Source organism: Dipteris shenzhenensis, chromosome 8 (genome assembly GCF_047967505.1).
Source record: "Dipteris shenzhenensis isolate YYH24624 ecotype China chromosome 8, Dip_SZ_1.0, whole genome shotgun sequence".
In the NCBI taxonomy this organism is placed as follows: Eukaryota; Viridiplantae; Streptophyta; class Polypodiopsida; order Gleicheniales; family Dipteridaceae; genus Dipteris; species Dipteris shenzhenensis.
The window spans coordinates 23,332,833-23,359,509 of NC_141603.1; the positions used below are offsets into that span (position 1 = coordinate 23,332,833).

General features: G+C 44.4%; 2 protein-coding genes across 4 annotated transcripts in view; both read right to left on the reverse strand.

The window, feature by feature from the left end:
- LOC147899302 (UDP-glycosyltransferase TURAN-like) overlaps window positions 1–25,107 on the reverse strand; it is a 31,022-nt gene extending 5,915 nt beyond the window's left edge. Inside the window, exons 1-14 of one of the 2 annotated variants that reach the window (XM_087377867.1) lie at window positions 25,058–25,107; window positions 24,700–24,814; window positions 24,493–24,526; window positions 24,284–24,339; window positions 24,049–24,183; window positions 23,043–23,191; window positions 18,148–18,237; window positions 17,970–18,036; window positions 17,541–17,794; window positions 11,362–11,483; window positions 11,005–11,115; window positions 6,853–6,914; window positions 6,669–6,721; window positions 6,493–6,568 (exon numbers count right to left, since the gene is read on the reverse strand). In XM_087377867.1, the coding sequence (XP_087233993.1) occupies window positions 6,493–6,568; window positions 6,669–6,721; window positions 6,853–6,914; window positions 11,005–11,115; window positions 11,362–11,483; window positions 17,541–17,794; window positions 17,970–18,036; window positions 18,148–18,237; window positions 23,043–23,191; window positions 24,049–24,183; window positions 24,284–24,339; window positions 24,493–24,526; window positions 24,700–24,792 (1,302 nt within the window). In that variant the 5' untranslated portion in view covers window positions 24,793–24,814; window positions 25,058–25,107. Of the gene's footprint in view, window positions 1–6,492; window positions 6,569–6,668; window positions 6,722–6,852; window positions 6,915–11,004; window positions 11,116–11,325; window positions 11,484–17,540; window positions 17,795–17,969; window positions 18,037–18,147; window positions 18,238–23,042; window positions 23,192–24,048; window positions 24,184–24,283; window positions 24,340–24,492; window positions 24,527–24,699; window positions 24,815–25,057 lie in introns of both variants that reach the window. The other variant, XM_087377866.1, reaches the window with a different exon arrangement.
- The window catches only part of LOC147899301 (UDP-glycosyltransferase TURAN-like), a 122,823-nt gene extending 97,690 nt beyond the window's left edge, over window positions 1–25,133 (reverse strand). For both annotated transcript variants that reach the window (XM_087377865.1, XM_087377864.1), the window contains exon 1: window positions 25,043–25,133. The gene's annotated coding sequence lies outside the window, so the exon portion shown is untranslated. The remainder of the gene's footprint in view (window positions 1–25,042) is intronic.
- Between the last annotated feature and the right edge of the window lie 1,544 nt (window positions 25,134–26,677).

A 26,677-nucleotide genomic window follows, 5' to 3' on the forward strand; every position in this document is an offset into this window, starting at 1 on the left:
CCAATGAACACATCACGTACAAGAACTCCAAACTTCAACCGCTAGTACACACAACATCTATAGCCACCAAGCAATGAGCTTCAAACTCATTTGGTCCATAGCTCCACACTTTTACCTTGTGGGAGGGAATGTGAACTGCTTTTGGCCTTAATCACAAGGTAACAGTGTGGAGCTATGGACCAAATGAGTTCAAGGGACCAAATGAGTTCAAGGCTCACACTGAGTCAGTGCACTAAGTTCCCAGTGGGGTATAAGATCTGTGGCACCCACCAAGGACCTTTACCCTCCAATGAACATATCACATACAGGAACTCCAGACTTCAGCCGCTAGTACACACAGCATTCATAGTCTCTACGCCACCAAGCAGTGAACCTCAAACTCATTTGGTCCACATCTCCACACTGTTACCTTGCTTGCCAGAATTCCAATTGATTAAGGCCAGAAGCAACCCACATTCCCTCTCACAAGCCCTCTTTGGCTGTGACACCCGGAACTAGTGCTAGAGGGCTGGGATAGTCTTGGCAACAACTGCCTTTCAACCACCAAACTGGGAAGAGGAATCCGATTCTCGATCCTAGTCCTTAGATTTCTTCTTGGACCCACAATCTCTGGCCAGATGCCCTCACTTACCGCATTTATAACACTTGCTCTGCTTTTTCTTGTGCACTGATGAAAGTGCTTCACCTCCCACTGGACTGAGAGCTTTCCCTGGAAGACAAGAATTGATTTCTCCTCAAGGAGAAGGGAGATTAGGTCATCACAGTCCAATTGATGTGTTGTGATCTCAACGCTCGGGCAACCATGTCGTAATTAGGAGGTAGCTTGGTGAGAATGAGCGACGCAAACTGACTCGTAGTTAGGGCAACACCCATAGCCTGTAACTGATCATTGTCAATGTGAGGGTAAAAGTCATCAGGCACAATCTCTGAAGGCATTCACATGTTTTTAGGGGGCTGTTAATTCACTGCTACTGTGCGTTATGGACCTGCTACCTAGAGGCAATCTAAGGCTATGATGATGCACGTCCCTTTCACACATGCATGCACTATGTTTGCTTACCACACTTAAGCCTACGTCCCTCACCAAAATACGACCCGAGGTCCTAAGCTACACTTATACTACAAACGACAACACCGATAGATTTGTAGGTGACAAAAAGCCTCGGAACCCTGCATATTGAGAATACCCTACTCTTCCATTGCCGCATTGTTGTGCACTAGCAATTGGAGTTCAAGCTTTGAGATGACTATCTTTTGGGATTGCATTTCATCCATTTTTTCCTTATAGAGGGTTATGAATGGAAGCCTAAGCCCTGTGCTTTCCCTAGGAGACAAGAACTGCTTTCTTCTCAAGGAGAAGGGAGCTTAGGCCATGAAAGTCCAATTGACGTGTTGTGACCTAGCACCTCAATGCTCGGGTAACCATCTCTTAATCAGGACGTAGCTTGGTGAGAATGAGCGACTGACTCGTAGTTAGGGCAACACCCATAGCCTGTAACTGATCATGGAGAATCGTAGCCTGCATAAGGAAACATTGCATAGAACTCCCTTTGGGAAACTCGAGGTTGTACAACTCTCCTTGCAAGGTGACAACATAGCTGGAGAAATGTCCTTCATGATGGTCTTGACCAAAGCTGAATGTGCCTTTGAATCTCAATCCTCCCAATCCTTGAGCTCGTCCTGAAACTTTCCTCTCGGTCAACATCCCAGTTGATAGAGGATCACTCTAGGTGGCACCCCAGTTGGAGGTGAAGCATTTTCCGTCAATGCACAAGAAAAAGCATAGCAAGTGTTATAAATGCGGTAAGCAATGGCATCTAGCCAGAGATTGTTGGTCCAATAAGAAATCTAAAGGACCAGGAGTGGGACTCCTCTTCCTACTGTAGTGGTTCAAAGGCAGTTGTTGCCAAGACTACCCCAGCCTTCTAGCACTAGTTTCGGGTCTTCCCATGGGTCACAGCCAGAGCGGGCTTGTGGCAGGAAGTTGGGCTTTGGTCCTAATCATTTGAAATTCTAGCAGGCAAGGCAAGTTGCAACATTGTTGAGATATGAACCAGATGAGTTTGATTTCACTGGTGGTGCAAAGACTACGGATCTGGGGTGTACCAATGTTCGAAGTCTGGATCTGGGTGTAATAGTGTTCGAAGTCCAGAGTTCTTGGTCAGTTGACTGACCCATGTGTTGGAATAGGGTTAGTCACCGTAAGCATTGGGGGGGGGGGGGGGGAGGGCAAAACAAACAATTATGGGGTTGCCACATGGGCAGCAAACAGGCTGCCATGTGGGCAGCACAGAAAAAGGAGTACCTGGTAGAAGGAGCATCTCCTGGAGGGCAGATCTGGCACGGCTATGCTACGTGGCTGTCCACGATTGGAGAGGACAGATCTGCGCAGGGAATCCAGCAAAGAACACTGTGATGATGTGGCATGTGACGTCAGTATCTGTACGGACAGGTACGAGGTGCTGCAGGGCACTACATGGAGCTGCAGCTTGGAATCCAAAGGCTGGAAAGACCTGGAACAGAGGCGGATCTACAGAGCAAGGTTGCCAAGGGTTTGGGACAGGTTTGGAGGCCCAGAAGCCCTGCATCAGATAGGGTTAGGGCTGGACAGGCCTGGGCCAGTGGCAGCCTGCCACGTGGCCAGGCAGGGCCACCCAGCCCTCAAATTATGTGCCCCCACCAGGGGCTAATTCACAGACCAGAAGGTCGGTGGGGGGGACTGATTGGGTTGGCCCAATTCCCCCTACCAGGTCGGCTGAGTTGGGGGACATCCAGCCCCTACAAAGGGAGGCCCTTGGGCCTCATTCCACATCCACCAGAGCACCACTGCAGACAGCAGACTGGAGCAGCAGACCAGCAACTTTAGGCCTACATCCAGGAGGACAAAGCAACTGAAAGAGGCGGCAGAGTAGTCCGCACATGGCAAGGACAACGAAAGGGGTCAGCACCGGGGCATTGTTTAGGTCCTTTTTCTACCCACCCTTATTGCATCGCGCATGGATGAAACTATCACCTGTGTCTTGACCAAGATCATATAGATCCAGTGGGTGTCGTTCCTTTTATTAGGATCAGAAGCAAAGGTGTTAAGGAATAGTCCCAGGCAGATCAAGTTTCTATGGCTCCCCCGTGCACGAGTAAGGAGGACAAAGCTAATTATTCTCATTGGAGGCTTCAACTCAAGGTTTGATTCATTCACAAGGGGCTCTGGGAGCTGGTTCAGGGGTTCGAAAAGAAACCTGAGCATCCTACAAACCTGAAGAAGTGGATCCAGGACAAGCAGGGTGAGTTTCTTGAGGAGCTAGCAAACTGGGAGGATCATGACTCAAAAGGCACACTCAATATCGGTGCACACACCTCATACTAGAGGTTTCTCCGGTAGTGCAGACCCTCGACAGTTGCCTATGAGGTCTGGTCCAAACTAGAGGATCTTTCTAAAGAATCGGCGATGACCATAGTCACATGAAAACCCGTTTCGTCCTCTTTGAAACCTCGAAACGCGAAACAGACCAAATGTTTCGAAATAGGACGAAACACTCTCAACGAAACCTTTGTTTCGCCCAAATCAAAATAAACTTTTTTGCCCTGTTTTTTCTAGAATCCAAGGTGTTTATGTTTTGAATTTCCTTTTAGTATCTTGACTTATATTGTTCACTCTAACTTAAATATAACATATCGTTTTGTCCCTATAAGGGTATATATTAAGTATCAATTCGAAACCTATCCGTTTCATCTGACAACACGAAACGAAACGAAACAAAACCTGTCGAAATGGCAAAACAGCGAAACAGACGAAACATTTCTTGTGACTATGGCGATGACAGATGTTACTCTTCAGGGACAGCTATATAGTCTCGACTTCCCCATTGGCAGTACGATGCAGCCCTTCCTGATGAAGGCTAAGGTCATCCACAACCAGATTTTGTTACCAGGAGCTGCTTTGACCAAGCAAGTGGTTCTAAGACAATGGGATCTTGAGACTTACCCTTGACTTGCAGTGGTTCTAACCCTGAGTCATAGCTGAGACTTACCCTAAGTCTCTAACCAAGCAAGTGGTTCAAAGACAGCAGCAGCTATGGCTATCAAGAACCGCAAGATAGTACCAGCTTTATGACAGTAAAAGGTCTCCCCCCAAGGGTCATAGCCAGTGAGGGCATGTGGGCAAGAGAGAGGGCTGCCTCTGGCCCCAATCAGTTGAAAGTCTGGCACGCAAGGTAACAATGTGGAGCTATGGACCAGACAAGCTCGAGGTTCATTGCTTGGGGTCGGAAAGACTTTCGACCGCTGAGACTTACCCTTGGACTTACCTTGAGTCTCTGACCAAGCATGTGCATTGTGATTCTAAGACAACAGCAGCTATGACTATCAAGGACCGCAAGATAGTACCAGCTTTATGACAGTAGCGGGGGGAACCGACTCGCAGATGCGAGCCATCACCCGGCTTCGATCTTTACTATTACACACATCAGTCGAGGCGAGGCGAATCCGATCGGCCGAAGCGGATCATCTCCTGGCCTGACTGAGACATAAACAAACATCTCTCCCTCTCTCTCTTTTACTCTCTCTCTCTCTCTATTTTCCTCTCTCCCTTTTACTCTCCCTCTCTTTCCTCTCTCTCTTTTACTCTCTCTCCCTCTCTTTCCTCTCTCGTTCTCTCTCTTTCAGTCCCTCTCTTTCCCTCTCTCAAACAGCCTATTGACAATCAACCAGGCGAGGTGAATCTGACCGGCTGAGGCGGGTCATCACCTAGCCCGCCTGACCGACTCTAAAAGCTCCTAGAATCTCACCAAAAGGCTTGGGAGACAACTGTGGCGGAAAGCGACAGGTTTGGCAGGGCGGTAGTGGTGGGAGCGGGGTCCTTTTATAGGATTTCTCACAGACACCGAGCGGTACCGTCTGCGCGGTATGTCAATGTACAGGATTTCTTATCCTTCCCAATCGGACGATTCAGGGTTGAATTCACACTGCCACATCAGCACACTGCTTCATAGGCACAATCATTGCATGTGATCCCCTGAGTGCCACATCATCCCCCCACGGGTCATAGCCAGAGAGGGCATGTGGGCAAGAGAGAGGGCTGCCTCTGCCCTAATCAGTTGAAAGTCTGGCAGGCAAGGTAACAGTGTGGAGCTAGAGGTTCATTGCTTGGGGTCGGAAAGACTTTGGACCAATGAGTTCGAGTTTAGTGTATGGGGTTCCTCACATTACTCCATTGGGAGCACAATGCCACTTCCTTGGGAAGTTACAACTGAGGACAATAGTTTCACAGTTCAAGGTGGCACTTCTTCCAGGATCCAAGCTATCCGGAGCTCTCTCCTCAGACACTCCTACAATGCTAGAGGGCCCATGGTGGAGTCATCATCAGCATACTTCTTCAGATCATTTTCTCACTTTGAGCTGCAGAGAGGGTGTTAAAGTTGTGTGAATCTAATAGTGAGTGAGGGTGGGTGTGCCCGCCCTATACAGGATAGGTTTGACTATGTTTATGTGGCGGCCCTGGGTCGGCCACTGCCAGGCCATGTCTTCCTCATTGTAGGGCATCTTCTCAAGCTTGTTATATTCCTCTGTTTACGGTTTTCCCCTGCTGTATATACAGTTACCATTGCCAAGAGAGCCAACACGGTGCCACCGAGAGAGGGACGCAGACACCACGCATGAGATAGAGTGCCCAAGCGCATTCTATTGTGGTCCGACCTATCACAGCTTTCCTCAAGGGGATCGACAGAGATGAGGGGTCACTCTGGACATAGCCGAGAGATTTCAGAGATCGAGGAGACTGCATCCCCCGCCACAGTGCGCGACACGCAGTTACGAGATATTTTCACAGCTCACTAGAGAGCCATCACTGTACCAGGCTTCGGTTCCCGAGTCCCAGCTCCGTGACTGACTTGATTCAGTTTGTACTTGATTGATTATGATCATTATGATTTTGTTAGTATAAATTAGTACTCAGCAAGGGCCCTAGCACGCCCTTGGCTCCAGCCCACTGAGGCTTGTATGAGTCTATTTTTTGTGTGTGCTTTGTCCCATAGGCCCGTGAGGCCTCCCCCAGACATTAATACATCTCTCTCTCTCTCTCTCTACTGTATGCTTCCGCACTCACAACGCTCACAGAGACAACCACTAGAGATGAATCCTAGAAGAAGTAATTCAGATCTTCCAAGTCTCAGCTTGTAACAAGTGCAACACTCCAGCATCGTGAATCATTCCCAGATCATGAAGATACAAACAGAGATGCGATAGTGTGAATGTTCCTGTCCCAGGATAATGTTGATCCTCATAACCCTTGGATAACCCTTGGACATGTGAATGCATTCTGTGCTTTGCAATGAGACTGGTCATCTACTTCTAAAGCTTTCAGAGATTATACGTTTTATGCAGGCTTAATTCTACTGTCAAATTACTTATGATGAACCATTTGATACATAACCACGTCTGCCGCGACAAACTTGATCGAAGACAGTGCATGATCAATAAGAATATAGAGATCATTACCAAAAATTGGTCAGCAAGCTCTAAAGATGATGAGAACAGTACACCATTCACTCCTTCTTTGACGAGTTCCTTAATGCTGCCAATGCAGACTCCAATCAGACAATCATCTCAATACAGCAAATCACAGATGTTATAGAGCAGCTGCTTAATGTCTAAGTAAAGGCTAAAAGAGGTACCAGGAATATGAAACTGCACAAACAGGAAGGCCACACCCAAACATATCAACCACCTGCACCACCACTCCCACTCGCATAGCATATGAGGAAGCTTATCCCACAACATGGAACATTTATAAGCACAGATTTTTTGGTTGTAACCAGTTACACGAACATAAAAAGGCGGTTATATTTTGTTCCTTACCTTCATAGGAAGATCTAATCCTGAAGAAGAAGTATGCAAGCAAACACCAAGATCTGCCGAACCTGCAGAAAATCAAGTCAGTCTCAAATAGATGCTACCAATCAATTTTCCAGAGGAAAAGGGTAATCCCCGTAAATCTTTTTAAGTTGTTTGTTTGGCAGCTCAATTTAAACTTCCTGGTATGTTTCTAAAAAAACGTAGCAAATACTAATAGCTTCTTCGCTTTTGTTTTCTCACAAAAAGCAATCTTATCCCTCAGACAGAGAAAAGATGCTCCAGAAGAAGCTGTGTCAAAATGTGTGCACATGAAACATTTTCTGTCTGAATGGGTCTTTAGCGTAGTTTTTCGTTCCATTTGTTTCTTTTTGGATCTTAAATTGACTGATGCTCCATTCCTATTGAAATTTGAGAGTGGTTCCAGCTTCCAAATTCCCATAAATGCCTCAGCAAGAGATTGAGAATGTAGTCTATCACGACTTAGGACCCGCTTAACACGACTGCTCTGAATCTTGAGACCAATTGCCACTGAACATCTCACTGTCATTGCCTTCCATAATAATGAGCAGAGTGCTGGCTATGCCGCCAGTGCTGCAGGTTTCCTCACTGGGATGCTCTTGACTGTCTATGGACCTGGATGCTTACATGGGCTCACTGACCTCAGCAACGCCATGATCAACACTTGACCCACGATCATGATCTTCAGCTCCTCTGTGCAAGCAGATGTGGGTAAGGGGGACGTTTAGGAGCTTAACCGTGATCCTGGCTGTCAATCAATTTGCTGTGAAACCTAAGAAGATCTTTGGCTAGTAATCAACGGAAGATGTGGAAGGGGGAAGAGGTATGGGAATCGATGCTGTTGTACAAGCTGTTGCAGGATTACTGCCATGGCTAGGAATCAATGGAATATGTGGGCGAGGGCAGAGGTATGGGAATAGCAGATCATACACATGCAGAGGCAAAAATGTAACATGGCCAAATTTTTACACGCATTCCAAACCTCTGAAGCAGAGCAGCTCTTTTGCACACCGAGGACAGCATACAAATCGATATCCTCTTATGCCCACTGAATCAATCTGCAATGCCTCTGAACTCTGAAGTCTACTCACTGAACTGATGAACGTAAAATTTCAGGTAATGTAATGATGTGCAGTCCGAATTGATCGAATACTACAGTGAGGAAAGGAGTGCGCTGCAGGACAGGAATTTTCCGATAAATTGGAAGAGGGGAACTATGGAAGTCGCAAGGAATCAGATCTCAAAAGAAGAGGCGAGGACAAAAGTGTATTTTCGACAGATTGATCCAAATATGGACAAGGGATTTGGAGCTCAAGCTAGGAGAGAACATCGCAAGAATGGCTGTTGGGAGGTTTCTCAAGATGGACAAGGAATTTGAAGCTGAAGCTACATCGCAAGAAGGGCTATTATAATCATAAAACTTCTCTACGAACACTTGACATCTATGTTGAGGAAATATTTCTCCTGTGTCAAGCAAAGATTTGGTCACGGGTGCTTCAATAGATGAACTAGGGTGTTTACACACCAAAGCCCCACCCCCCAAAGCCTGATCTCGCCGGGCAGGGATGCTTACACACTGCCATGGTGAATCTTGGGCATGTAGCAAAAGGTTGTGGGTTCAAGCCCCACCACCTCAAAGTGCATTTAATGTTTTGAAGAAGAAACCCCCCGCCCAAGCCCTTGGGCAAGGGGTCTTGGCTGCCCAAGTTTGGGCAGGGTACATGATTTGGGGCCAATTGGGCCTCCCCATGTGGCTAAACGCCCTTGCATTTTTGGTTGGCAGGCGGGCAAGTTGGCGGTGTGTAAAGAGCCTTTTAGTGTTGGGTGCTCCAATAGATGAAATCGAAGAATCTGATGCTAAGGAAATATTTCTTCAGGATAGATTGGCTCTCTCTTTATACTTTTCAACTTAAAAGAGAACTCTCCAATTTGTTCGCAGGAACTTTCCCCATTTTGGGCAAAAGGTTCTTTATGGAAATATACTGCCACCAGTGTCTTTGGTTTATCTGTGTTTCTTCTTCATGATCTTTGAATGTCTATTGAACAAAGAAGATCGGCAGTGTGCTTTCCTGCAGTCTTGGATGTGACTGCTGCAATCATGCCATGATCCATCCCTTGAGAATTCGTAAGTAGGCCCCTTTTTCACTACTCTGAGAAAGATGTTTCATGTCATACTGATGTGAAGCTGAAGCCAATGAGAAGGTATAAGAATCGCAAATAATTTTACTCCTGTGGCAGAGCCATGACTGTGGTTTCAGCAGTGTAAAGACTAAGGGTCTTAGCACATGGGAGGAAATACCATGGGATAGGAAAAAGTGGTCCAAACCATGATCAAATGTATTTCTATCCTATTCCCTTCCCACCATATGCTAACAGTCAAAAGAACTACGGATGGTTATGCGGGAGAGGACACATGGCATCACTGATCATTTCATATGTTTAGGAGGTGGAACGAGGACACATTTCATCATTCCATGCCTTCAAATCCCTAAAAAAGGGGATGGCTGCCAGGGTCTTGAGGCCATGGTCCAAGATGGGAGAAAAAGTCACTATTCCCATCCTAAACCCATCCTAGACCCCTTGGTTTAGATGGGAGTAACGATGACAAAAAGCTAGCCCCATCCATGAGCTAAGGCCCTAAGTGGGAGAGACATGTTTCATGGCATGTTTCCTTTTAGGATAAGTCGGCCAATTGCATCTATCTGATTTCAATCTGTTGTTGATTTGGCCTTGATTGCTCCAATGTGTGACATGCAATGTAGGGAAATTTAACATATCCTGAAGTCTTTTACATCCGCGGCGTAGCGCGGGTTGTATACTAGTACTCTTTACACAAGCGAGCGTAACCCAAGGATGGGGAAAAAATGCCACGTATAGCAGACAATGACAGGTCTTTATCGCAGATCTAACGTAGCCACAATACAGTGGATGTGATACCACCTCATACGATACTCTCTAAGAATGCACAACTGGTGGAAAGCCTCTATCTTGTCTCTGGCAGTTACCAAAACATCTATCCACTAGGGGTCTAAGATCATAGTAAAATTGTGACATGATCTTCCTATACTGAATCCAATCAAACCCCCACGCCCTATCTGCCCCAGGAAAAAATAAACGAGAAGGGAAAAAAATATAACATGAACGCAGCATGCACACATATCCTACAGTGCCCACAGTATTATATTGGAGATAATCTTGTGTAGTAAGCCCTTCATAGAGGAAACAAAAGAAAGGATCAATGTATGAAGATTGTCTTTGCAGTGAGAACTTAAAAGGATTCTCAATAGTGTATTTTTTTGTAAGTTTCTTGGGACCATATCACAAACATTTCCTGTGAATTGTTTAGAATATGAAGCCTTTATCCCTAGGACAAAGGTGACTGGAAGTTTAAGATTTGTAATTGTATGTTTTCCTTGTAATGGTGTATACGAGTGATGATGTGTGTGATGAGCATGTTGCTCCCATTCCATTCCCTTCGTGTTCGTGTTCCCATTCCCATTTCGAAAGGGGCCGAAGTGCCAATCGGCATTCTCGTTCCGGGTAACTATGGTTTAATCAAGCAACCTTGGGAGTTAAATTTGAAAATCTCAAATGTAAAAACAGCTTGGACATGCATTCTAGAGAATTCACGTTACCCACCGCATTGGAAAACAATGGTTCAAGTGAAAGGTGAAGAAAGAAAATCACATTCACGTGCAATAAACAATTAAGCAGGCCTTTTCCAAAAGAGGGGAGTGGAATGGCATTACACAATCATAGCCTGCCTTGGCTCAATCAGCAAAATTCCCTGCTTTTCCCACTCATTAAGAGGGAAGTTAACAGCCAAATTTAGGTTGGAATAAAATGTTGGCACATGCATTGCTCACAGGAGGTACTGCTGGCACTCCTCTTCTCAAGGCTTAAAGAAAATAATAAACAAGAACACAACAGGAACAAGTAGCACATGCGAAAAGGAGGGTTATACACAGGTAGACCATGCTTAGTCTTCTCAAGATATCATACCTACGGAAGCCTACAACCACACAATTCCCTTTGAACCACAGATTTGAAATAGTGAACTCAACTTGGCATTCCAAAATGTAAACATGTAATAGAATGCCGTATGAAATTAGAGCCATGGCTCAGGAATATTCTCACCAAGTAAAAGAGGGTAGTCCTTTGCAGATACCCACATTGTACGAAAAGCCACACGTCGGAGCCTCAACTTCCGTATGCGTTTCTCATATTCTGCCCTCATAGGTCCTTTTCCTAAACATCCAAGAAAGCATGCAAGACTACCAGTTTTCATATTGAATTTCAGCATGTATAAAGCTTAGCCAATTCAAAGCATTAAGGGGAAAACACACTCTACCCAAGAAGAAGACTGCTCCCAGCTATATGAATCATCACTGAAATTGTATTTTTGCTGAAATGAAGAGCTCAAAGTGGCCATGGTTAACAGAATGCTCTTGTCCAGACCTGTTACTATGATAAGAAGATGTGGAAATGGACCACCTGCTGCCCCAAATTGTGCAGACGTCCCTGCTAAAGAATCCTCCTCTCCCAACAGGGCACCAACCCGGCAGTCATAACAAACTGCTGCTTCTAAAAGCATGCTAAAATCCTCATCGGCTGTCCTGCAATATGTAAAATAGCCAGGTTATCAGCAGAAATTAGAATCATATTCAAATACAATACCATGAAGAAACTCATTCCAAATTCTGCCATCATGAGGCCGTATGATTATTGAATAACAAAGTACATCCATGCATCAGCATCGGTCATATCAGGGGTTTGGCATGCATTTAACAAGAATCCGTATTTTCAGGCTCATACAATTTGGCGTAGTCATTGAGAGACCTGAGGATTTCAGATCCAGAATAGCTGAACCAGTACAAAATTATTTTGTCGAGCTAGATAAATCTGACAGTAATATTAAAGATCAAAGAAAAGTGGCGAAAGCCACTTACAAAGTACAACAGGAATACATTCCTTACTTGTCAACTAGTGATGAAAAAGGGGACAAATAGAGTAAGTCCCCATCATGTCAATACCATTGGCAGAGGCAGATCCAAGATTAGAGCCATTGCCATTTGAAGAAGAGGCTGGAAATCATTGTTACCAAGGAGTGAGAACGTTCTGGAATATCAGATGGAACGTTTCGGGAAGGGTGATCATGGACCCGTATAACTAAAAATCCATAGAAAATGGAAATGCATAATGCCATATATGATGGATGATATTCAATAGATCATAAAAGCATATAAATATGCAATAAACAAAAAAAGAGGCAAAAAAAGAGGCCAAGCCCCAAAACAAACTGCCCATGTAATACATTGCCGCAAACAAGGGCCTCAAGCCCTCAGCCCTCAACAGAAAATAGGCAAAACTCAAGACTCAAGTACATGATATAACAAAGTACAAAACATGATAAAACTAGAGGCATTTCATCTGCCATTGCCGATGATCCCATTATCCATGAAGCCTCAAAAGTCGTCCCTGAGGGTACCATAGTGAGCCCCAATGCCAGAACACCGAGGACCGACATTTTAGAAATATACTGAGAAGGACAAAACGTGGTTCTTGAGTGTTCCAAAATCTGGTGTGCACATGTGGCATTCCAAATGCCGTTCCAGGCGTTCCTCGTTGCCCTTAGTACTTATCCTCTGAGATGGCACTCCCTTGTACCTAGAAGGGGGAATACGTCCCTGATAATGATGCTGGAAATATATCGATCCATGACTGTGAGGCTAAAACCAAGGGTCTGCAGTGTCTAGAAACTACCTTCAATGAACCCACGCATCATTAACACTTTGAAGTCAGATACCTTCTTGCTTGGAACCAGCATTGAGAAACATTATAAGGCTTAAGCCATGAGACGATTGTTCCTCAGGGTCTTAGCACATGAGAGGAGATATGATAGGTATCTATTAAGTGTCAAAAGTTCATTCCCACAACAAATATGGAGAACATGTGCTAACGTACAATTGGAAAGGATAGAAATAGCCACTTTTCCTACCATAATTCATAAACACACGATATACCATGGGGTCTAGAGGCCCTCAGAACAAGTGGCTTTTCCCACTTTATTCCCATTCTAAACAGGCTGTGGATTCCACATTGGAATTCCAAACCCATCCTAACTCAGCCCATGTGCTAAGGCCCTACGTAGTACCATTGATCAATAATCTTCAAGGGCTTGCTGTGGCAAATAGCCTGATAAAAGCTACCTGCCACAGAGCAAGGGAACATACAACACAAGAGAAACATGTACTTGTTCACGAAATGACACAAGAACTGTAACATGAGGGGACTAGCTGAGCAGAAACATAGATGAACATACAGGAGAACTCAAGCATGAGAGACACAAGAGATCTACCTAGCTATAGTACACTGCTTTATTTATACATGGTTGCCAAATCGGTATACAAAACTGTGCTGAGACCACTTCCCTAACTACAACATGCGGGAGATGGAGCTATGCTGTGGAAATAGGACACCCAACCTCGCACATATGCTGGCTGGAAACGCTGCTGGAGGCTGGAAGCTGAGTCCTGAACTGAGGAAGGCTGAGTGAGTGAAAAGGGGGGCTGAAGGCCCCTTATATAGGGCTGGGAACCAGCCAACCTTGGGCCAGCACAACCAACTGGCTGCTCAGTTTTCGCCGACCAGGATGCTGGCACTTACCTATAAAACCAGGCCCTTTTGGGCCATTTCAGGAAGGCCTTGGGGCTGGGTATGCAGGGTGCCCCAACTGCCCTCCGTCCCACACTGTGTCCTGCCCTTGGGAACCCCCAAAGCAAGCCAGATATGCTGCAATTTGCTGACTAGGAAGCCATTTGTCGTTGCCACCTGGGCTTGACCCTAGTGCATGTGACATTCCCCTCTTCTGAACTTGTTGCTAGGTGGATACCTCGCAACGCTTTGCCCTCGCAACCTGCCGTGGCTTGTGACTTTGGGAACTGGGAACGGACCCCCGTAGCTCGTGCTTGACTCGTCCCTGGACTAGGGCTCACAACGGGGTCACGACGTACGACAAATGGGTCAGACTGTATGCCACCATGCTCCCTAGTGTAGGGGTGCATGTGACACTCCCGCTTGCTTAAATTCTGGATGATTGTAGCTGTTGAGGGACTGAGTGAACTGCGAAGTAAATGTGATCGTGCTGACCACCAATTGCTGTTGGAAACTTGACTATCCTCCCAAAGAACTGAGGAATAACAGTCTGGCACTGGGATTGATCTGGTACCACTCCAAAAGGCTGAGGAACGAATGCTCTATTATGATAACACGGCGGCTCAATAAAAACTCCTAAGAGCCGGTACTGCCGTGAATACTGGAAGCGGAACTACTGAGGCGAGTCATCCCACCACACTACTACTGTGAACTCCTAATCCTTGGGTGATATGGCACTCTGATAGGCTCCTGGACATAGGGACTGCCTATTGTCCTTGTGACCTGCTGAGGAGTGGTTGGGCTGCTCATGTGGAGGCCTTGCACTCCGAAAGTCCAATGGCATGAAACTGGCTACCAACTATTGGCATGCATTCTCCTCACTGCGGAATATCCACTGACATAGAAATGCAAGTGCTACTCTAAGAACTGTTGGGGCGATGAGAAAGCCATTGAAGCTAGACAACCAAAACTGAAAGCCTGGGACTACTGGTGTAGACACTGGTCACTGCTACTACTCGTGGGTCGCGATTTGATGGAGAGGACACTATATGACTAACCTCCTAGAGTGCAAGACACAATAATGGGAAGGCCTCGTCGACCTCTCTGCTGACTGGTGCTGCAACTGTTGCTTCCCTAAAGTGCTGAGGAAGGGGAGTTGTGAAGGGAACTGCATGACTATCCTCACGAGCTGCCAAGGAATCATCAACCTTCGTACTAGTGACAGCTATACCTACGACTCCAATTATGAGGATACTCCTTCCTGCTAGGCCTGACACTGGTCTGGAAAACTCCTAAGACACTAAGCATCACCGCCAGTGGGACTGGAAACTGAGCCCCCTAATCATGAACACTCCTAATGAGAAGGTGAAATGTGCTTCATGCCGACTAAAACAGATGTGGCCAACTGAGCTGCAAAGGCGGAAGCCCCATAGGAACTGATCGGAGCTGATGAAGAGGCATGATGGGTGGAAGATCCATCACACCTATCTGTTGCATCTAGGGTGTTCCCTTGGGCGGAATCCCCAAGAGAACTAACTGTGGGGAATAGACAACTCCCTTCGGGCAATGGACCCAAGAGGCTCATCTATGGCAAATGCTGATGGGTCTGAGATATCTCCAAGGGTGGAAGACCCATCCCTCATAGCTATGAAAACCATATGTTCCCCTACTAAATCTGATCCAGCTGACTGAGTTCCCAGAGTGGAATACCTAGAGGAACTAACTCGACATGATTAAGCTGCTGGACGAGTGAAAGACCCATCCAACGTAACTGCATGAACTGGCTGATCCTCTCGGGTGGAAACTCCAAGAGAATAGGCTGCTGAAGATGAATAATCCCCGTGGGTGGTAGACCCAAGAATCTCATCAATGGGTGTGCGGAATGAGCTAAGCTCGCCCTAGGGATGGAAGACCCCTAAGAGCACGCTGTGGAAATGGCTGCACTACCCCCATGGGTGGAAAACCCTGAGGCACTGCATGTAGCAACTATGGAAACTGATGATCCCCTAGATTGGTAGACCCAAGGGAAACCACTGTCTGAGCTGCTGCAAAATAGTCCACTGAACTGTGCTCAGAGATGGAAGACTCCAGTGCAGATAAAGGACTTCCAGCTGATGCACGGTCTGTGGGTACTACGGATAAGGTGAGGAACTGTGAGAACGCCATGAGAAACTGATGGTGATGTACAAGCATCCGCTCTCGGTCTGGCCTGCATTGGACCTCATTTGCTGCCAAGTCTGCAAGACGTCTAGGTCGTTGCGCGGCCGCCTCAAGGATTTCTTGCTCCAACAGAAGCCGGAAACGGTACAATGTCCTTGCATCCTCCTTTGTCTTCTTGTCCTGCTCGAGCTGCTCAGAAAAGAGCACATTCTGCTCAAGGAGATGACCCTGCTCCCTGACCGCTTGCCTGAGAGCTGCTCTATTGGACGGGTCCATGATAGAAGGCTGGTAGACCCATCAACTGCTGCAATAATGACTGCCAGAGGGAAAAAAAATTCCCCCCTAACCTTGCCCCGCAAGGTGTAAACACATACGGGTGAAGACGAGAGCTGATCGGATGCGTGATGAAGGTTGGGGGGCAAAGGCTAATGGAGTATGGTACTACCACTAGTCCGGGGTAGGAACAAAAAACAGAATTAGATAATATCCTAGATATGCTCCCTCCTCTGCTAACTGAGTCCCCGTAACTAAGCTTTGCTGCCAGGACTCCCTCCAACCTAACTCAGATCAGAAGGAACCATATTGCTCTGATACCAATGTAACATGCAGGGACTAGCTGAGTGGAAACATAGATGAACATACGGGAGAACTTAAGCATGAGAGACACAAGAGATCTACCTAACTATAGTACGCTGCTTTATTTATACATGGTTGCCAAATCGGTATACAAAACTGTACTGAGACCACTCCCCCAACTACGACATGCGGGAGATGGAACTATGCTGCGGAAATAGGACACCCAAACCTCGCACATATGCTGGCTGGAAACTCTGCTGGAGGCCGGGAGCTGAGTCCTGAACTGAGGAAGGCTGAGTGAGTGAAAAGGGGGGCTGAAGGCCCCTTATATTGGGCTGGGAACCAGCCACAACCTTGGGCCAGCACAACCAACTGGCTGGTCGGTTTTGGCCCACCAGGCTGCTGGCCCTTGCCTATAAAATCAGGCCCTTTTGGGCCATTTCAAGAAGGCTTTGGGGCTGGGGTGCGCCTCTTGCCCTCCGTCCACACTGTGTCCTGCCCTTGGGACCTCCAAAGCTTGCCAAATATGCTGCGATTTGGTGACTAGGCAGCCAGTTGTTACTGCCACCTAGGCTTGACCCTGGTGCATGTGATATTCTCCTCTTCTGAACTTGTTGCTAGGTGGATACCTCACAACGTTTTGCCCTGGCGACCTGAACTGCTCCGCCGTGGCTTGTGACTTTGGGAACTGGCAATGGACCCCCGTAGCTCGTGCCTGACTCATCCCTGGAATAGGGCTCACAACAGGGTCACGGCGTACAACAAATGGGTCAGACTGTGTGTCACCATGCTCCCTAATGTAGGGGTGCATGTGACAAGAACCTAGTTTCCTGTCCATCTATTGGCACACCATCAAAGGCAATCAAGGTCTTCATGTAGCCAATAGCTTGGGCACTGTAGGCCTACTTTGGAAAATGGCAATAATAAAGCCTGGCATTGACTCCTACATAATACACAAACAACACCAAAAAACGAGGCAGAAGATTCACTCTATTGGCTCTTACAAAGTGACAGAGTAAGCAAAGCATTGCAAAAATCTCCCCAAGTATATAGCTGCTTAAATTTTAACAGCATAGACTGTGATTATCATAACTGTAGAACAAGATAAACAGGTATAGAGAAAATTTGAATTGTCCATGGCAACTTTGCAAAGAAACTGCAAGGAGTGAACATTACTGTAACATAAGCACAGACAGCTACAGCCGAACGCCAAAGTAAGTTATAGGGATGAAGGAGAGAGGTGAACAAGCTATGGAAAAAACATCATAGTGGCAAGGATTTACCAGCTAGTGCTGCTTACAATGAGAGCAGGCCTGTTTTCTCGAATCCACACTTTCCTTTCTTCACGTTTTCCCTCTTGAATCAAGTCTCCTGTAGAAGATTGTGTGCAGCCAGTAAAAAGCGTAAGTTGAGCAGGATCTTCTTCAACGTCCTGCTCTTCTGTGGATTTACTATCCTCCTGCCTAGATTGAGAGCCAGAGGGAATATTTTGAACACCAAGAGGCTTCAAAGTATGCAGGTGAAGTCTGCAAAAAAGCTGCATAAAACTATTTGCAATTATGTTAACCGAAAATCCCACACAAGGAACTGTGAAGCATGCTCAGCTGAATAAGTATCCTTGCAGACATATGTGGCACTTTTTGATGGGTTCAGGTATACTAATGTTTCCACAGAAAGAAACCCGCACATTGACATGAAAGGACTAAGAATACCTCGTGCTTCTCCTCTATTGAAGTGGGATGGAAATATCCTGGTGACCGATCGTACAAAACAGTAGCTCTGCACATAGAATCCAGGGTCAGTTTCCACTCTAACGTGAGAGAAGGTGTAACTGCACATTACCTCACAATGATTGTGTTATATGCATTATGCACGGAATAGGTAGCTTACTGTATACCCCAGTTTTGCTCAAGCTCGTGCTGCATGGCCTTTGTTACACACAGATGGCCATCTGCCATCTTCCCATATTTCTTCTCGTACCTGTCAGCTAAACACTTGTTAACCTCAGTGACCAATAAATTAGCAAAATGTAGGCAGCTTATTAGGAACAGTTTATGAACCACTTCTGGGACTGCCTGTTTCCAAATATTGAGAAATGAATCGGAAATTTACTTTTTGTGTTTCTATTGGATGAAACAATTCTATCTGTAATTCTACAAGCCAAATATTACTACAAATACTCAAATGTTCTACAAAATATCTGTAAAGAAGAAAGGAGGAAGGGAGGAAAACGTAGAGCAAGAGAGAAACAAGAATGCCTTACAAATATGCATCTAACATTATCAATTAAATGTTATATAAAAAATCATGAGTGGATGGGGTTGAAACTTGATCCTCTTCTCCACATGTATATTACTCTATCCAAACACTAACCTATGAAAACTTATTAAGTTACATATAAAACCCATAAACTGGTTAATGACATTCTAACACTTCCCCTTCAGTTCAAAGTTTCGTGTCTATAATATATAAGAGTTCTCTGAATTTTTGAATTTCAATCGTGGCAATGCCTTGGTTAAATTGTGTGCCAAAAATCTCCAAAGAAAGAATCGATGGTTCCATTTTTTACCTCCTCGATCTAATGGCAAATGGAATTATAGGAAATATCAATGAGCTCCGCCTTCCCATGATCTTATGGATTCTTTGCTAAAGCCATGGAGGTCATGCCATCACAAGAGATCACAGTAACTTCCCCTTGGGCTGAACCCAAGTTCACTTAGAAGCCTCCCCAGTAATATTGCTTCACAAGCAAATTTTCATAAAGCTATATATTTTGCCTCTGTCGTAGAATAGCAACTGTACCCTGCTTCTTGCTTGACCATACTATGCAATGCTGATTGAGCAAGACTCTACAACCAGTAAATCAAAACTCTCAATCTTTACACAAAGAGTGTACAACCAGTTGTTTACTTTTTCCTCTGTACATCCACCCCAATCCCCATAAAACATCCCATAAGCTGTGGTCTTTGGCCTGTATCTTTCAAATATGAAATTTGATGCCCCATCGTGCCTTTAAGATACTTGAAGATCCTCTTCACCAGTTTTCAATGATGCTTACATGGGTTTGCCATTACATAATTGATGTCTCGGCTAGTTGTTGTCATCAAATAAATCAGTTTTTCAACTGCTTGATACTTGTCGATTTAGTGTAGCATCTTGAAACTATTCACTCACAACCTCAAAGGTGTTGTGACCTTTTAAAATTGAAGTGCTGACAGGTTTGCATTCTGTCATATCAAACTGTTGGAGCATCTCGTCAATTTATATTTTCTGATTGAGAAAGTTCCCATCTTCTGTTCTATTGATCTCAATATCCAACATGCAATATACCTAGATGAATCCACGAACATTCCCAAACTCATCCTCTAAAAACACAACATAGTGCAGTTTCAATCTCATGATAGTCACTCACAAGGTTGAAAACCATAAAATCCATCATGCATAGCAGGGACTAGCTACTATGACATCCCCACTGACGTCATCAGCACCCAGCAGTGGGTGTAGACGAGAGTATGAAAATATGCTCCCACACATACAAATCCACACACCCACACATACTTGAGCATCCATTTATACAAAGTCTTCGTACTGAGTTTCTGTCGGCACTCCGGAGGTGAAGGGCTGACTCAGCCATGACGAAGGCTAGCACTAAAGGAGAAGGCTGATCAAAAGGTAGTCCAAAATCTCTTCATTCAAGCTACAACTGCTTGTGAAGTCTATAAACGTTTTCATTTTAGTCTCTCCCCAACGAGCATCTAAATCTAAATCTAGCTGATAGGGCAATGCACCATTTAAGATAGAAAGAATTATCACAATACCAGCAGGCCGCAACTTGGACGAAAACTTCACAAGGTGAAATTTGCATGTCCGGTAATATGGCAGAAACATATACCTAGATGAATCCATGAACATTCCCAAACTCATCCTCTAAAAACACAACAGAGTGCAGTTTCAATCTCATGATAATCACTCACAAGGTTGAAAACCATAAACTCCATCATGCATAGCAGGGACTAGCTACTATGACATCCCCACTGACGTCATTAGCGCCCAACAGTGGGTGTAGACCATAGTATAAAAATATGCTCTCACACATACAAATCCACACATCCACACATACTTGAGCATCCATTTATACAAAGTCTTCGTACTGAGTTTCTATCGGACGAAGGCTAGCACTAAAGGAGAAGGCTAATCAAAAGGTAGTCCAAAATCTCTTCATTCAAGCTACAACTACTTGTGAAGTCTATAAACGTTTTCATTTTAGTCTCTCCCCAACGAGCATCTAAATCTAAATCTAGCTGATACGGCAATGCACCATTTAAGATAGAAAGAATTATCACAATATCAGCAGGCCACAACTTGGACGAAAACTTCACAAGGTGAAATTTGCATGTCCGCTAATACGGCAGAAGCATATACCTAGATGAATCCAGGAACATTCCCAAACTCATCCTCTAAAAACACAACATAGTGCAGTTTCAATCTCATGATAGTCACTCCCAAGGTTGAAAACCATAAACTCCATCATGCATAGCAGGGACTAGCTACTATGACATCCCCACTAACATCATCAACGCCCAACAGTGGGTGTAGACCATAGTATAAAAATATGCTCTCACACATACAAATCCACACACCCACACATACTTGAGCATCCATTTATACAAAGTCTTTGTACTGAGTTTCTGTCGGCACTCCGGAGGTGAAGGGCTGACTCAGCCATGATGAAGGCTAGCACTAAAGGAGAAGGCTAATCAAAAGGTAGTCCAAAATCTCTTCATTCAAGCTACAACTGCTTGTGAAGTCTATAGACGTTTTCATTTTAGTCTCTCCCCAACGAGCATCTAAATCTAAATCTAGCTGATAGGGCAATGCACCATTTAACATAGAAAGAATTATCACAATACCAACAGGCCGCAACTTGGACGAAAACTTCACAAGGTGAAATTTGCATGTCCGCTAATACGGCAGAAGCATATACCTAGATGAATCCAGGAACATTCCCAAACTCAATATCCAACATGCAATGCAATTCTCCTAGATCTCTCATATCAAATTGATTACACAGCTCTGCCTTGATATAATCTATCATTTCCACGTTATTGCCTGTTCGGATAAGATCATCCAGCAATCTAACAAATACGAGAGGCAATAAAGGAGATACATGAAGAATAGACATTTTGGATATATCTCTAGGTCATCAACAACCTAAGGCACGGGAGTCAAGTAGGGAACATCAAGTTCTTCTGCGAAGAAAAAAGCGGATCAGTGTGCATCAACATGAAAACCTCAAACAAGATGGGTTAAAAGACTGGTGGAAGAAGCAAAAGATGAAGAAGAAAGAGCCCTTGGCGAAACCAAGAGAGAGTCAGATTGCAGTTAGACAAAGCAGAGAAGAGCCAGAATGTGATCAGATGAAGAACTGAAGCAAGAAAGAGCCAGATAGTAACAATGAAATGGAAGGCAATCTAATGGATTATAAAAAAATTAAATGCAGCATGGCAAAATTCAGTGAGCTGAATGTGATGATTCCAATAGGCCAATTGTTGGAAATCGCTCCTCACTGCACCGAATTCTATGAGTGAGCAAACATCCAGTTAGATAGCACAGTTGCAAGTAGCAAAGTAAGATCGGTTGCAAAAGATTACTCTAAGTAGGAAAAATCTTGCACCAATGATGAGAACGAAAACAATCAGACTGCTGCTGTCAGCAGGTGCATGCATCCTACACTTGCATGCTCATTAGATGGATGTCAATTTTGCTTTTCTCAATGAAAATTTATAGCAAGAGGTTCACTTGGAACAGCCACTAGGTTTTTAGGTAGTATGCAAGCTGAAACAAGCACTTTCTGGTTTGAAACAGGCTCCAAGAGCTTAGGATAGGAAAGATGGAAATCAGAAAATCATTGCAGTTCATCCAGTTGTTCCAATTCTTTGTTTGGATTATCCTTCAAATCTGCTAGACCAAGTCCATGCCATGTTGATATTTCTTCAACAGTGACTTCTTGACTGAAAAATCTTCTGGTTATCATATGGTACAACTTATATGCCTTCTGTATATGCATTTCTCATTCTTTGCTGCATTTCTCATCTGTATATGCATTTCTCATTCTTTGCTGCAAACTTGGCCCTTTTATCTTTTCTAATATGAGCATATGCTATTGAACCGAATATATGGAGATGCTCACCGTTAGCTTGACTCATGTCCATCTCTCTTCTATGTAACTTTGAATGCACGTGTCAGTGAGCAACTGATTCTCACCAAACTCTCACCAGAATGCAAGATCGTCTCTTGGGCATTGTGCTGCCAGGTCACCACAAGTCCACGCCTTGGGAAACTGCTTCGAACAGCCTCCTATGATGCTGTGCTTTTCACGGCTAGGGCAGACTGCATCGAACAGTATCCTATACCTTCTGCCTCAGATCGCCTTGAAACAGGCCCTGCAAACACTGACCAGCACCTCGTTTTCCTTCAGATCTGTCAGACTGCCTGGACCGCATCAGCTCCATGCTCTCCTAGTCCCTCCTTGAACTTGTGCTTTGATACCATGTGAAAGTTGTGCACGTGCGGAATCGTGTGAAAGAGAGAGAGAGAGAGAGAGAGAGAGTCAAAAGATGAGCCATCCAAATTTCATATTGTATTTGGCAAAACACTATCAACCATTTGATTACCTCTTTCCATCATTTTCAATTATGTCACATCGATTTTCAAACCCAGCCTATGTCTAGAATTTTAAGGCAGATTGATGTATGTTCAAAAGCCCAAATAACACTATGACCTACCAAGAATACAGCTTTACAAGCGGATGACTTGCACCAAGAGACATTCCAAGAATGGTATAGCCAAAATTATGCCAGTCAATTATAAAAGCTGCCTTCCGAAGCCAAGAAGCCCATCGCACAACAGTAAATGTAGGAATCGAAGGCGGGTTCTGTCAACACAACACAAGAACTGTGTAAGAACAAATCTTTCAATGTACCAAAAGCCAAAACAGTGATATTTTGTTCTTAAAGCAAAAGCTTTGAAAGATCTCACCACTGTCAAAAATCAAAGATATAAGTGTAAATCCCTCTTTATTACCAAAGTGGCCATTCAAATAAATAGGTTAAGTACCAGTGGACAGCATGCAAACACATATTTCAAGTGCAAGATAGATGGGGGGAATACAAATATAGGAAAAACTTATATTAGCTCATTCTCTCAAAGGAGCCATTACAGCTCATGTCTATTGCCAACCTAGTACATGTAAATTTAATTAAGCTGAAACACAACCAGCTTACAACAATAACAATTTGCTAAGTCCTAACTAAACAAACTTATCCCTCATTCGGGAAACCCTCTTCGTGCGTCATTAAGAAGCATTGAGTACGCAAAACATAGCATAACACTGCTCTACTCCAACGTTGGCTAAGTATCTTGCGCAATTTGTTATGTTGTTGGACACATCATCGTATTGATCTAGGAAATGCTAAATAAGCCTAGGAAGCGAACTAGGTAGTCAAACTCAAGTGGACCTTCTCTAAAGATTGTGCATCAAAACGATTCAAGAAGCATAGTTTTTCACTAAAAAACTAGATTCAGAATATAACATGTTACTATCTATTACAATAGGTTCAATCTGAGATCCTATTTTATTATCTTCTCCTTTGTGTCAAGTTTTATACACGTGACTTAAAATTTCACAATTCAACTTGCTGCACAAATTCCAAGCCAGAAACTTATTAGACACAAAAACTGTCTGATCATAGTCAATTTTCAAATGCAATAGCCAGTCTCTGCGAAGCTCACCTGTACAAGAATGAAATCTGGAGCGGACACTTGAATGCATAAAATCCAGAAAAGTGTGAAGAGTTGTATAGCCATCTTCAAAGGTAAGACAGCCAAATACAAAATCCTCGGCAAACCCTGGGGAAGTGGTGATTTCTGTCCACAGAATATTACAGGTTACGATTGGGCATATCAAACACCTTTTCCACTAAGTTTCCAGACTAGAAAGTAATAACATGCGTGGTAATTTGCTCACCATCAGATGCAGGTGAATTCGTGAGTTCTGAGTTAGGTCAGCATGAGGCTCGCTTCCTAGCACAAGTAGAAACCCATGACTGAGCTTTCATCGGATGACAAAAACATTCCTTTTGTTTTATCATCTTTTTGCAAATGTAGAGACTGATTGATGAACAAAATTCTTAGAGCATGCCGACTTGAGGTTGACTCTGAACTGCTGCAACGTACCTGAATATGCAATAACATCAACCTCCAGCCCAGCCTGAAACAGAGAGACGTAATCTTTTTACACAAGAGGGAACATGTTTGTAGACATATTCTCAGAAGCGAGCCCTGCTATGAACTACAGCAATGTGGACACACCAGGGAGGTTATAACAGAAGAAATGTCTCAAGGTTGATCGTGGATCCAGCCCACACAGACACACATAGATACCTGATTCGCAAGAGAAAGCGCATGATACTGCATACGAGGGCTCCGTCCAAGATCGCCCAACACCACAACCGCAGCTCGACTTCGCTTTTCCATCTTGACTCCGCGAAATGTAGCACTAATTCAGGTCAGATTGCAAAAAAAAAATCAGCCTTGCTGTATAATCTCCTCAAGTGATCGATTCAAAAATGGTTTTTGAGGGTGATCTAATTTCGCTAGATCAGATAAACCTTGGTATCTCGATGGATAACATATCTTTTGAAGATGTTGGGCAATTCTTTAATACTTGTAGTCAAATGGGAAGCGAATCCAATGAGGTAGAGGAAAATGGATGGTATTTAAGTACAGAGTGGATCTTAACTGAAAGTACAGAGTGAATCTGAACTCTTTTTTGCCCTGCCACGGGGAGGCGAGGACTGCTTCCAAAGCCAAAATTCTCTTTATTAGTTTTTTGGCCTGCCTTTAGGTAGCCATAGTAAGGTTCAACTTTCAGAAACCAAAAATAATTTCTAGCATTTTATACATGTGTTTTTTTTGGCAAATTCTTTGATTGGTTGGTGTGTTGACTTTACAGCATGTCTTTCAAATTTTCGTGTGCTTTTTTTGGAAGTGCATTCATTCCCTCTCTCTCCTCTTGCATTTCTCTGTCTCTCTCTCTCTCTCTCTCTCTCTCTCTCTCTCTCTCTCTCTCTCTCTCTCTCTCTCTCTCTCCCTCTTCTCCTTCTTCTTCTCTCTCTTGGCAGGCCACATGAATTAAATTCATCTTGTTATTTGAAAATTGCGGGTTTGTTCCACGCGTGCCTCGACTACTAGTGTATATAACCAACCACGCTTACTGCGCCATGTTTTCGCCTCATCCGTCCGTTCGTGTCCTGTGGTCCGATCGTCTACTCCACGTGTCAATCTTTTTGTGCGCCATTGCATGCCGCCTCCTATTTCCATGGAATAGTGCAGTCTAGCCTCTTTTTGGTTTGGCTTGCTCTCTGCTGCATGGTCGACAAATTCTCAACCATTTGCATGGTGGACAGATTCGTGACGGTGGATTGTTGCATGCCCTCTTCCGCTATCCCTACTCCTCTACATACATTATCCGGTGGTTTTGAGAGTTCTTTCATGTTGTTTTATTGTGAATCTTTGCTTCCTCTTATGTTAAGCTAATGCTCTTTCGGTGCCAACTGAAAGACCCTGTGTCAACATCAAACAATAGTTAGATTATTCAGAGTCGTCGAGACGGCCTCTCCCCATCCCTAGGCTATGGATTTCAAGGAATTGGGTCTATTTGCTTTTATTGAAGTGTCGAATTCTTCGATTCTTGTTGTTGAATGAGTCGCGCAGGATCCAACTCACAGATCTCGTAATTTGATAGATCATTTTGACGAATCCGAAGTAGGTATGATAAAAGATTAGATCCTTCTTCTACACCGGGGGGGGTGGATATGATATGGTTTGGGTTGCTAGCTAGTTTACTCATAGAAATAAATCGATTCTTTCCAGGTGCCTGGTATCATTCTACTGCTAACTGCCTTCGTTTGTATATGACTAATGGATGTTTGCAAATCGCAAATGGATGCTGATCCTTTTCCCAATTTCTACATGTAGGAATCTGTGTTCAACTTGGTCAATATCTCTTATTCTCACGGGTTTCTACTTTGTGGTTGAACACGCAGAGTTCATTAGTGACCTCGCTATTATGAACTATGAGGTGCAGGTGGAATGCGTGATGAGGGAGGAATTGTTTTTTGCCCCTAAAAACCGTGCCTTGCATGCATGCTCTGTTGGTGAACACACAAAATTGGTAACATATGTTTCCTTGAAATTAGGATTGTGGGACTGTGAATGAGAAATTAGGAATGCAGGAGTGATGCATGCTTTTGAGTAAGACGTTTACATGTTCGTTGGTTGCGAGGCTTCTAGATAGTTCCGAAGAGGGTTGGCTTCGCAAGGAAAGGTATGGGTGCCGGTGATAGAGGAGAACCAAGTC